Source organism: Alnus glutinosa, chromosome 1 (assembly GCF_958979055.1).
Source record: "Alnus glutinosa chromosome 1, dhAlnGlut1.1, whole genome shotgun sequence".
NCBI classification, from domain to species: Eukaryota; Viridiplantae; Streptophyta; class Magnoliopsida; order Fagales; family Betulaceae; genus Alnus; species Alnus glutinosa.
In genome coordinates this window covers 10,606,293-10,619,059 of record NC_084886.1, presented here as the reverse complement: position 1 = coordinate 10,619,059, position 12,767 = coordinate 10,606,293, and the positions used below count along the sequence as shown (strand labels likewise).

The window sequence follows — 12,767 nt, the reverse complement described above, 5'->3', positions numbered from 1 at the left end:
AGATAACTCCATCAGATACGATCAATCCTTTAGCTATTTCTCTGCTTTTTTTTTACTAATTTTTCTCTTCTTCTTATTGACTTAAGCATCAAAGGTGGCTTCAGCCCGTACACTGACAAGCCTCCCTGCTCTCATTCGTCTTTCTTATAGACGTCTTCCATCGAGATTTTTCGTACAATCAACCGTATCAACCCATATTACTCTTGACCTAAACTCACTAAGTGAGTCAATTGGGGTTTTTATTCTTGTAACATGAAAAATAAAATAATCTCATGTTAATCAAGTGATTTGTCAATCACTTTTTCTTTTCTTAATTTTAAACATTTTCTTGTATAAATAGATATGTAAACACACTCGAAATATTATGGCTAATATGAACTAACTTTTGCAACGAGATACTTGGATATATCAAATCACCTATCTCATCAATTTAATAAACAAAATTGAAGGAAATTAAGAGTATGTTTGATTCTTGTTTTTCAAATATTTTTTCGTTACCCTTTTTCAGAATTCAAATTCTACTTAAATTTTATTTAATTTTTCTTTTTGAATTTTGTATCAGGTTTTTTAGACAATCAGAATTACATAATTTTAAAAAATAAATTATTTTGATATTTACAATTTTTAATGTTTTTCAAAAAAATCGCACAGCTACCCGAGCCATAATTGATTAAGCAGAAAGAAATTCTTCCAACCAACTTGAACAAAAAAAAAAAAGAAAAAAAAAGTAAACATATTGAATCGTGAATGGCTACGACACCAGTATTTTTATTTATTTATTTATTTTCTAATATTTTTTTTTCAGTACACGACACAAGTACAGCAGTACTTACACGTACACTTGTAAAACTACAGCTATGATCTCAGTAGAAACCGTTAACAAACGTAACTGTACGAATTCACTGAAATCTTAAAATGTGGGAGTACCCACTGGCCACTCACCTACTTCCTTTCTCAAACATGTTTTTTTTTTTTCTTCAAACATGTTGAAACCATGGACTTGTTCTCTCCCAGTGAAAAATAAAAAACAAAAAACAGAGTGAAAATTAAACCGTAGAAAAAGAACTCGGAGGTCAACCATTGTATGGGACGCTAGTCAACGGTTACTGGGGTTGTCATTTTTTCTTTCGGATTATCTTTTTCCTTCCTTTCTTTTATTTTGCTGTACATTTGTTGGCTTTTATACAACAACTTTCTAGTTGCGTTTTGCTGGATTTGGGAAGTTGGTCAGAGAAGGAGCGGTTTGATTGAGTCCGTTGGGAAGTTCTATCCGTCTTGGAATTTTTCTAGAAAGAGCTTTTTGAAGACTCATGGCAGTGAGTTTGTTTGATCTTGTTTTTGTTTTTTTTTTTTGTAAATTTACTTTTACTTTTCTTGATGGGTTTTGAGTTTTATGCATTTCTACCTTTCTTTTTGTGCAATCATTTGGACTCTATCCTTCGATGTGTTTTTCTATTAGAGGAAAATGGGATCGTATAATTTTTGGGAGATGGGGTTTTGGGTTTTGTGGGTATCATTTTGTCGCTGGATTGGACGGTTTTTGCTCTAGGAATTCTGATCTTTTGTCTCTTTTTTGTGAGTCTTTTATGGGATTAGAATAAAATAGGAAAAAAAAAGAAGATAATCGAGTCATGGGTGTCGTTCGTTGGCTTGGTTTGCCGGTTTGTTTTGTAGCATAATTGTATTTTTTGATTTTCTTATCGAGCAAGGGGTTATAGTATTTTGGGGAAGTTCAGTTTAGGATTTAAGTTTGTTGATTGATTGCATGAGTTCTGCTCATCATTCTGGGTTATACTTCTTTGGGATCTCTGAAATTGATATTAGGTTTAAATAGTCTTAGAATCCAAGGTGGGTAAAGTTTCTATTGGCCATGATTGTGGATTTCTGGTTTGCATTTTGATTTGTGTCTGGCTGATTGGTATTTGGGTAATAGTCTAATGAAATTATGTTTGACTTCAATTTGTGTGAGAAGTTTACAACAGACATGATGCATTAATAAATGGATGGACATGTTTATGTGAATCACAATTCACTCATATATATATAAGTGTCTTCAGCATACCGATGTATTTAACGTTAGAAGTTTGATAACTAGATTATAAGTTCTTTGAATTGTTTGGCCTTCTGGATTAGTTGATGATCCTTCATTGAGTTCTAAGAAAAAGATTATACTGCCATATTTATGATTTTTTCCTTACTGTCTATTCAATTGTACTGCATCTGCATGATTAACTTTCTCATTCTACGGAATCTTTTGTTGTTATTATTGGTAGTATCTTTAGCCATCCTACATTTTAGAAGGTTCTCAAGAGACAAGGCAGGCCTACTTGTCTTGCATACTCAGTAAACTGACCATGCTCTTATTATTTCGATCTGTCGTACTCGAGTCGTTGATGCCTTACACGAAATTTGGGTGTTTTGAATCACTATTTGGATTGCGCATTAATATTATGTTAATAAAATATGCAAGTTGTAGTGGGGTGAATGGTAAGTTTTGATTTTATTTCAAGGTTTGGGTGATGAAGTAGGTGAAACAAATTTTACAGTGTTTTTCTGCCTTTAGCCAGATTAGCTGTAGTTATAAAAAAAAAAAAAAAAAAGAACAAAAAAGAACAAAAAAGAAGTGCAGTATGCAACTTTTCTAACAATTGGATGAAAGTGGTTAGGTTGGAGAACTGTATTAGGGTTTGTTAAATCATTACTGATCCCAAAAGCTTTAACTGATAGAAAATTATGAAATTAATTATTGGAAAAACTTCACTTATAGCCCATCATCTTTCATCATTTTTGAAATGAGGTACCCAAACTTTAAAAAGTGTCAATTTAGGGTATCTATCTTTCAATTTTTTTCAATTTCAACAATCCGTTAGAATTTTCCGTTAAATCCTATCAAAATTCTCAAAATACCACTCTGTTTTGCTTTTTAAAAAAATTATAAAAAAATTTCAAACATTTAGGCATGAGTATTTTAACAAATTTCGTTAAATTCTGACTAACACCCAAAATCCTTGCATTTTTTATTTTATTTTTATTTTTTTTCCTAAAAGAAATTAGAGGTATTTTGGAAATTTTGACAAGATTTGTAACGGAAAATTCTAACGGAGAGTCGAAATTGAAAAAAATTAAAAGATGGATACCCTAAATTGACATTTTTTAAAGTTTGGATACCTTATTTCAAAAGTGATGAAAGATCATGTAAATTGGGACTTCTTGCTTTATTTGTTGCAGTGGTGTGGTTTGGGGGAAAAATGGAGGGATTGGATACGTTTTTGTATTTCTATGGTGAGTTTTTCTATTCTTGTGAATGAAACCCCGTCGGGTTTTTTTAATAGTTCTCGTGGTTTGCGACAAGGAGATCCTCTTTCTCCTTTGTTGTTTGTGGTGGTTATGGAGGCGTTGAGCCGGATGCAGACTGCCGCATTGGATCAAGGTAATTTGACAGGGTTTTTAGTAGGTGCCAGGGATTCTGAGGCTTTAGTTGTGAATCACTTGCTGTTTGCTAATGACACATTGATTTTTTGTGGTGCTCAAGAAGAACAAATTCAACATCTGAGATGTATCTTCTTATGCTTTGAGGCAGCTTCTGGTTTGAGAATTAACGTAGGAAAATCAGAAATTGTCCCTATTGGTGTAGTAGAGGATGTCGAAGGGTTGGCTAATCTTCTTGGATGTCGGGTTGCATCTTTGCCCATGACTTACTTGGGTTTGCCTTTGGGTGCCTTTTACAAGTCCACTTCTATTTGGAATGGTGTTATTGAGAAAATGGAAGGGAGGTTGGCGAGATGGAAGCGAATGTATTTGTCGAAGGGTGCCCGGTTGACTCTTATTAATAGTACGCTCTCCAATATTCCTATGTATTACTTGTCGTTGTTTCCTATTCCAGTGAGGGTGGCTAGTCGTCTTGATAAAATTCAAAAGGATTTTCTTTTGGGGGGCATTGTTGACGAGGCCAAATTTCATCTAGTGAATTGGAACAAGATTTGTACTCCTTTGCATGCAGGTGGGTTGGGAGTTCACAATTTCATCCAGTTCAATCGAGCACTCCTGGGTAAGTGGTTGTGGAGATATGGTAGGGAAAGAGAGGCTTTATGGCGATTGGTGATTGATGCCAAATTTGAGAGTCTAAATGGTGGGTGGTGCTCGAAAGAGGTGTCGGTTTCTTTTGGAGTGGGTGTGTGGAAACATATTAGGAAGGGGTGGGAGAAGTTTCGCAATTTTGTTCGTTTTGAGGTGGGGAATGGATCACATACTAGTTTTTGGCATGATTGGTGGTGTGAGGATAGATCCTTGAAGCAATGCTTTCCAGCTCTTTTTAGTATTGTGAAGAACAAAGATGTGATGGTGGTGGATAATTTGGTTGTTCATAATGGTGTTATTCAGTGGAATGTTCTTTTTACGCGGCAAATCCAGGATTGAGAGATGGATATGGTCCTTTCTTTCTTCGATCGACTGTACTCCATTTCAGCTCAACATGGAGAGGGTGACAGGTTAGTGTGGAATCCCTCTAAAAAGGGTTTATTTGAGGTGAGATCCTTCTATGAGGAGCTTATTAGGAAAGATGGCCCATCATTTCCATCTTTTCCGTGGAAGAATATTTGGCGTGTTAAGGCTCCAGCTAGGGTGGCTTTCTTCATATGGTCAGCAGCTTTGGGCAAAATATTGACGCATGATAACTTGCGTAAAATGAATGTTATAGTGATTGAGTGGTGTTGTTTGTGTAAGAAGAGTGGAGAGTCTATTGATCATTTGTTGCTTCACTGCGAAGTTGCCCGAGATCTTTGGAGTTACATTCTTATTTTATTTGGGGTAGTGTGGGTTATGCCACGCATGGTGTTGGAGTTTTTGAATAGTTGGGGGGTGGCAATTGGGTATGGTAGTGCGAAAGAAGCTTGGCGATTAGCTCCTCTGTGCTTATTGTGGTTTATTTGGCGAGAGCAGAATACGCGGCTCTTTGAAGATGTAGAGACATCTATGGTGGAGCTACGGAAGCGTTGCTCAATACGTTATATATTTGGATAGCGTCTCATCATAGCTTGAATGCTTTTACTTATGTAGATTTTTTAAAATTATTCTCTGTTCGTCCCTTTTAGAGGCTCTTTTGTATACTTCCCGTGTATAAGGGTTGCGCTCCTCTACGCTTATTTTGAATAAATTGCAATTACTTATATAAAAAAAAAAAAAAAAATTAAAGATCAGGGGTTATAAGTGAAATTCTTCCTTAATTATTTAAAAAAATATTCTAACACTCCCTCTTATGTGTGGACCAAACTCCCTTTTTAATAAGTGAGGCCCAATACGTGGAATATTTAATGTTCCTAATATCAATTTGTCTCCATCTATGATGTTTTTCTAAACCATCCCAAATTTGTTGTCGATGGTGTGAACGTTTGTACAGGAAGATGGAGAATTGTAATCAAATATTGGAGTGCTTCTGGTGTGAGTTTTATCAATGTTAGAAGTTTTATAATTTTTAGCCTCCTTGCCTATGATATTAGTTAGCTTCTGTAATTCATTTTGTGGGTATTAAAGGATGGCGGTTTCTGTTTTGGAAAGAATTCTGATGAACAAGAGTTGGCAGCCTTGGTTGAACTTTTAATAGACCCCTAGTCGGCAAAAATGATTGAAAGATGGGTCATACTTGTAAGATAGCAAAGGAAATATTCCACTTTTTAATGTGATTCTTCATGTATTTGGAGAATAGTGTTTTTACCCTGTGGGAAGGCATGGTGCTCAGCTAGGCCCAGTAAGGTAATGTTTATTGCATGGATGACAGTGTTCAGTAAGTTTGTCACATTGGAGAACATGTGAAATGGTTCATGGGAATTGGTACAATTTATTGCACCTTTTCACTTATTATATGCTCCATGGTTCCACTTGTGATGGATGATTTATGATTAGTCTCCCCTGGTAAGATCCTTAGCCTAGTCATGATGATGCAAGGGAAAGAATTTGTTGGGTGTATCTGACGTGCACTTATTTTACATTTTAGGCTACATATATTGAAAAGATATTAACATATTCTATTGACGGGATAGGAAATGAATTCGTTAACATGCAGAAAGAAGAGGATTGCATATATTTTGGCTCTTCACCCACTCAATGATGCCATAGCATATCACCACACTTTGAAATATTCTGTATCGACCATCGCGTGTGAGCATGCATGCACACACACTGGAAATGACAAGTATACTCTATATTTCTAAATCGAAAGAAAAGCCGTATCTCTAAGTGCCTAGTACATGCCCAAAGTGTATTTTCAGAGTTTGGGTGTCTGGATAGTTGTAAAAATCTAAAGCATATTAGACATTCACAAGCAGTGTCAGAGAAATATGCAAACATTTCCATTCTAGAAGTATCATCAACATCTCCTTATTTTTCAAAACTTGGTATCTTTGGAAAGTTGCTTAAGTTTCTCCTTTGACGATTAGTTATAGTGATTTCCTTGTTCTTTTTGCTCCTTCTAACTTGGTGCTTATTCTTGTATACTTCTTGTGTACTTAGAGGCGCCTTACGCTTTTAATGATATGTGTCAACTACTTATAAAAGAAAAACTTAGATGGCCTAAAGGTAGGCTCTCTGAATACACCTTTATTGGTTTCTGATTTGCTTTGATTAAACTGTCCCTGAGCATTCTTTATAATAGCTTCATGCAGGTTGAAAATTCTACTTTCTAGTAAACCTGTCATTGTGTCATTAGATTTTTGGTTATAATAACAATTATTCTCCTCAATCCCAAATATTACGAAGTGACATTTCTACGCTGAGTTAGAGGTTTGCTAATATTTGTAATTGGTTAGATCTAGTCTGTTAGATGGCATGTTTGTAATAAGTTTACCCACTGACACTAAGGATATATGAATCTATTATGTTTCCTATATATCTTGCAATAGTAAGAGGGTAGAACAGAGATTCTACCCACCCATTTTCTTCTCCAATTCTTCTTTCTCTAAAACCCTAAAATCAACGTAGTCTATTGCTATTCTTTGCATAAATTGGCTCGTTATCTCAAAGGATCATATATTCAAGAAAGCAAATGTAGCATTGCTGTTGAATGAGAATGGTTCAATATTAGTACAGTATTTTATTTAAGAGGTGTGTATTCTAGCCTAATGTGTGAAAGGTAACTTCAATAAGGAATGTTTTCCTTCATGTCAAAGAAGCAGATCATGTCTTCACTAAATCTTTTTTTATATATTCATCTCTTTATTTATTTATCTTTAATCTCTAAACACAAGAGTAAGGGTTTTGGAATATTTTCCACATTTACTCTGGCACAAGACAAAGCATGGGCCTGGTAGAAATCACAAAACTCTTGTTTGTTCTTATATCTGTTTTGTGTAGATTATCTGGGTGTGTTTAAAATATTTGTTTTTTCTCCCAATCTTTGCAGCAAAACTCGCATGTGCCAGAGTTTGGTAACTGGAAAGATGAAGTCCAATACACAGCCCATTTTGATAATGCAAGGAAGAGTAAAAGTAGTGGGAAAACAAATCCAAATGACCCTGGAGACAAGCCCGGTAGTAGTAAGGCTGAAGGGGAGGCACCTAAAGGTTCAGAAGCATTAATGTCAAAGCATGAGCAGCATTTGAGCCGGGAAGTTGGTCTCCCAAGGAGATCTACTGATTCACCTTTGCACCATGATACTGTAGGTCGGAGATTCTCATCTGATTCGCCTCTTCATCATCATGGTGGCTCGAGTGGCGATATTCATAAAAGGGCTATGAGGCAGAGTTTAGGGTCTGATCGCAGCATTGAACACTCACCTCTGCACCCCCATAACCAGGCAAGGGTTGGAGGCAAAAGCAATGATGTCTCTTCTCCCTCATGGGAAAGGAAGGGTTCATCTCAAGGTAGTAGCTATGGCGTAGCTCCCTTGACTCCAGGAAGATCTCGACTAAGATCAGTTACTCGAGGCGATGAAACTGTAATTTCTTCTCTTAGTTCCTCCTTTTCTAAATTTCCAAAATTGCATGAGCACTGGCCAGAATGATCTATATTTTTTATTAAATAGTTATTTATATCTCCTATGGATTGCTTACAGTGAAGTAATATCGTATAGATCTTCTATTTCTCTGTTTGGTTGCTGAAGTCATAGGAAAAGGAAAAGCGGAACTCGGAATCTCAATAGGCCACTCCAACACAGACAAGTATTAAGATTTGAAGTTCCAAATGTTCTTGCTCGCATTTGGTTAGAATCAAATGATACTTGAGAAAGAATAAAACGTTGGTGACTGGACTGAAGTCACTAGCTATTTTTAAAGAAGCTTACCAAATTCTATCACAAAAGGGTTCATATTATTAAATTCCTAGACCCAGCGTCATCCTGTCTCTTCATGGAATCTCCAATTATTCTTTATTTTAACAATTTCGACTGTTGATTTTCCCTACTTTTGCCTCTTTGCACATTCTACCCATTTTGAAGTATTTATTTATTTTGTTTCCTTTTAAGGACGTTGGGGAAGAACATATACAACTTTATATCTTTATTTTTGCTTTAATTGTTACTTCAGAGTGTTAGCAGAGACCATATAGTTCTTTTACAGCTTCATTTGAAGGAGTATAATTATGGTTCTGATGTGGCAGCCTGATCCAAGCGCTGCTGTTCCAAAGTTTGGTGATTGGGATGAGAGCAACCCTGCATCATCTGAAGGTTACACTGCCATTTTCAACAGAGTGCGAGAGGAGAAGCAGGTTGAGGCAGGAAAGATGCCAGCTGCGGCGAGTGAACCTCCTTATTCCAATGGTTACAAGCAACCTGGTAATGAAAATTCCAAGGTATGCACTGCTTTTCTGTTAATATATATAGCCTGCTGTCAGTTACTGAGCCTCGCATCTAGGTCAAAAGGGGTGTGTGTGTAGTTTCAGTAAAGAGGGAGGCATGCTTGATTTATTTGTCAGCTGCAACAATTACGGGGAATTGAATTCTTTATTTGTAGTTTATCAGGTTTGTTAGGTGGCAACAGTTTCTAAACCTTCTCTCCCTCTCTTTTTCAGAGCTGTTGCTGCTTTCCATGGAGCAGAAAATGATATTTGTGGTCAGTGGATCAATAGAAAGTGTCTGTGGTGTATATTTATATAGTTCGGATGACTTTTTACGTATAGAGAAACATCTTTAGTAAGTGCATTCTTTCACTTGTAACTGTATTTGACCTGAAGAAAAATGAGGTTTTGAGGGGAAAACATCTCATTACCCCAAAAAATGTGTTGGCTGGGGGAGCACCACTCATCATGTTTTTGCCCTTCATCCTGTGTGACTGTATGTGCTCTTTACCTTGTATCTTTAGTCATACTTGGTGTTGAACTGCTTGTCATGCTGATGTCTAGTTCAATAGTTGCTTATCTTGCTGTTTCCTTTTTATTCCATAGCTGAAGGGAAAAAAAGAAAAGCTGGAAAGAGGTAATCATGAATATGAAGCACTCTGGAACAACATTAACTAAAATTTTCAAGAAATTTACCTCTTGAGTTTGATTGCTGGGAATTCCTGACAGGCCTTTTAATGCATAATTGAACTTGAGAGAGTTTTATGACCTATTACAGACATTATTTTAACTCTGTGCAGATGTCTTTGAAGCCTTAAGGCTATTGATCACAAATTGGCAAATATTATCATGCCTAATAATAACTTTCAACCAGGAAAAATTTATGTTTAATTAAGGTTTCTTAGACAGCTTTTCTGTAATTTAATATATTGGTTACTTATTATTTTATGTGCAATCAAATGGATTTGGATTTATGTTATAGCGTCATCATCTACATTGTTTTTCTAAGGATACTTCTTGTTAACGTATTAATTAAATGATTAAATTTATTATTTTCTATTTAACTTAAGTTTTTGGGGTAATTGGTATTTTAACCCTCTCCAGTTCAATGCCATGCACTGTATTCATGGAATTGCTAGCTCTTCATATGATATATGACTAGCAGATTCTAGTTAACATGGAACCTTTATAATTGGGAATCATATTAGGAAACTTGTGAGCATGCGGCCAGAACATCTTCCAGCATTGCAAAATTATTGCTATGAAGTTATGATAAAATCACCATTTATTTTAAAAGTTTGAGTTGATAGAAAAATATAAATTTAATAATTTAATTAATATTCTAATGCTCCTCATATGTGAGCTTAAATGCCCTTTCAACATGTGAAATATTTAATTGAATATGAGGCAAATTGAGAAGTTAATGTTTGAATCTAGGTTCTCTATTCTAGCATCGTATTAAATAATCACTTAACTCAAAAACTTAGACCGATACGAAATTATAAATTTAATCATCTAATTAATATTTTAATAACTTCAACTGACATGAGAAGATAAGTTTGATTATTTAATTAATATTTTAATAACTTGGACACATATTGTACATGAAGAGTCCTTGGTTGGAGAGAAGATTTTCATTTCACTTTTGGAATCATTGCTTCTCATTTATTCATTTCAATTAGTTTTGCCTTCAACGCATGCTCATATCCCTTCAACAATGGCTTGAGAGAGAGAGAGAGAGAGAGAGAGAGAGAGAGAGAGAGCAGGAGCAGTTGAATGCACCATGGTCGCAAAAAGGTGAAGGTAGTAGTTGATAAAAAGGGGCAGTATTAAAGGAAGAAAAGAGAGGAGTCTGCGTCACATTCCTCCATTATATTGTTAAAAAATCCGGTTCCAAATGGACAAGGGCATTCTTTTACACTGTTCAGCTTTGAAATCTGACTTTAAACACTACGGCCCCAAGATTTAGTGGTTAAAACATAGCCTGCAGCATATGCAGAAACAGTACTGTAATGTAGAGTCTAGAAAGTTGATGGTGGTGGGTGCGTGAGAGAGAAAGAGAACAGCGTCCAATTCTTTGACAGTCGTCTCCATCGCTTTCTTATATCCAGTCATACCGAGCACCCAAGAAATATTGTTGCATCATTCAGTAGGTTGATTTTTCGATTAATTCGTATATATTTTTCATTGAACGGATATTACAGAGTACCATTAAAGACGACGATGAAGATAATGTTATGTCACCATTCGAATAAAGGGCATCAAACTTTATAATCGTGAAGACACGAGAATGAAAGCGGGTGACAACATTGCATGTTGGTTGGGTAAGGCTTGATCTCTGTACAGGCACAGGTCATTAGATAAGGCTATACACAAGCACCAGAACTGGAGAATCTGAACGAACAAATTCCAGCCAGAAAGCATATTAAAATGATGGAATTAACTCGTTCTTTGTTGCTCCTGCTTGGTACTTCAAAGCTGAGAGGCACCAAGATTATTTGATGATGACACGCATCTCGCCTCAGCAGCCAAAGTCTTGACAACGCCACGGCACGGGTCGCCACCAAATACAGTGTTTGAAATTCCAACAAAACAGCTCTTTTTTCCCACGCATGCCTGTTATAGAGGAAAATGTTAATATTGGAGGTTTAAAAAACACAATTAACGCATAGGTTCAAAAGGTGCAAGAGCATTTCAAGTAGGCTGGTCCAACCCAAGCCACTTACAGCCAGGCTAGATATGCATATCTTTTTGTTCTGTCTAAGCTGCAACTAGATAAGTTGTCTCCATATGATTGAGTATTCTATTTCTTTTTCTTCTTGTACACAGCTGTCGCCACATCATAGTAAGGGAACTGACATTATTTTACTTGGCGCACAGTAAAATGGCGTTTGGCAATCGCAATGATTTTAGAAGATACAGGCCCCAAATATACAAAACCAAGGATCCAGTCACAAGGAATCCTATCAATCTTTTTCTCTAGCGGTCCAAATCAATTAATGTTTCTAGTGACTAACACTATCAAAAATCCTCCAAAGAAAAAGGTTTACGAACAATGGTTTAAGATCTGCCTAACAAATTTATGAGCATGTAGCATGTTTGTGTGTATATCACCATATATATATATATATATAATGAATAAATCTCTTTAAGAAAAGCTGGATTTCACACTAAATAACTGAATGACAGTAATCACATTTGCTTCAAAACTCCCATGCTAAAACATGAAATTAAGAGGGGCTTTTGAGAAAGAATTTAGTGGCTACTGCTGATAAGCAGGAACAGAGCAGGGAAGGGCTTACAAATTCAAACTCGTAGCATAAAGAGTCAGAGCCTTTATCATGAAGCAGATGCCATGTGCATATGCATTTCAGACATAATGACTGCAAAACTAATTTTCAAGCAAAAGATTAAAAATTACCTCAGAGACTATGGAAAATGAATTGGGAGCATGGCAGTTGCCTTTAGAAAACTTTTGGCAGCTACCTCGAGGAGTTCCATAGCTAGCGAATTCGATGGAGGCAATTACATGCTCATCATCACACCGCAAGTGAAGTTCTGGTGTTGTATCATTAATCGATATACTTCCATCAGCAAAATCTGGCCGGGACCATTTCCAGAGAGGTGGATAGTGTGACTCCGACACTTGACCGCAGATCATTCGGATGGAATGTAACTTTAGTGAAATATCAAACGGATTCCCTCCAGTTTCTTCAAAGATGACAAGTAAATTATCAGATGCATGCAGCCATGACCGGGGTATGTGGTACCTGGAGATTGCCCAAATAGCCATATCGGGTAATTGGGATTAAGATGTCAATTCAATCTCAGATTATACCATTTTGGATGCAATGTACGGTCTTGTCATTCAAGTAAGACGGACAAATGTTACTGTTGATGTGTTATTTTATAATTATAATATCAGAGGGAATTTATGTACTTTTATTGTGTGAGACTACTATGAATAATACATGAGCAGGAGAACCCTAATTTTTTAGAGTTTT

At 36.0% G+C, this 12,767-nt stretch overlaps 2 protein-coding genes across 2 annotated transcripts in view; one reads left to right on the top strand and one right to left on the bottom strand.

The window, feature by feature from the left end:
- The first annotated feature begins 960 nt into the window (after positions 1–960).
- LOC133871969 (RPM1-interacting protein 4-like) lies at positions 961–9,342 on the top strand. Its single transcript, XM_062309465.1, has 4 exons — positions 961–1,316; positions 7,394–7,927; positions 8,587–8,778; positions 8,998–9,342. The coding sequence occupies exons 1-4, from the start codon at positions 1,311–1,313 to the stop codon at positions 9,028–9,030; spliced, it is 765 nt and encodes a 254-aa protein (XP_062165449.1). The 5' UTR covers positions 961–1,310; the 3' UTR covers positions 9,031–9,342.
- A 1,579-nt stretch (positions 9,343–10,921) lies between these two features.
- The window catches only part of LOC133871962 (beta-galactosidase 9), a 30,250-nt gene continuing 28,404 nt past the window's right edge, over positions 10,922–12,767 (bottom strand). Inside the window, exons 18-19 of the mRNA XM_062309452.1 lie at positions 12,185–12,533; positions 10,922–11,379 (exon numbers count right to left, since the gene is read on the bottom strand). Coding sequence (XP_062165436.1) covers positions 11,236–11,379; positions 12,185–12,533 — 493 coding nt within the window. The 3' untranslated portion in view covers positions 10,922–11,235. The remainder of the gene's footprint in view (positions 11,380–12,184; positions 12,534–12,767) is intronic.

Coding starts and splice junctions, on each gene's coding strand:
- LOC133871969 (XM_062309465.1), top strand. Junction 7,928..8,586: donor TTACTCGAGGCGATGAAACT/GTAATTTCTTCT, acceptor CTGATGTGGCAG/CCTGATCCAAGCGCTGCTGT. Junction 8,779..8,997: donor CTGGTAATGAAAATTCCAAG/GTATGCACTGCT, acceptor TCTCTTTTTCAG/AGCTGTTGCTGCTTTCCATG.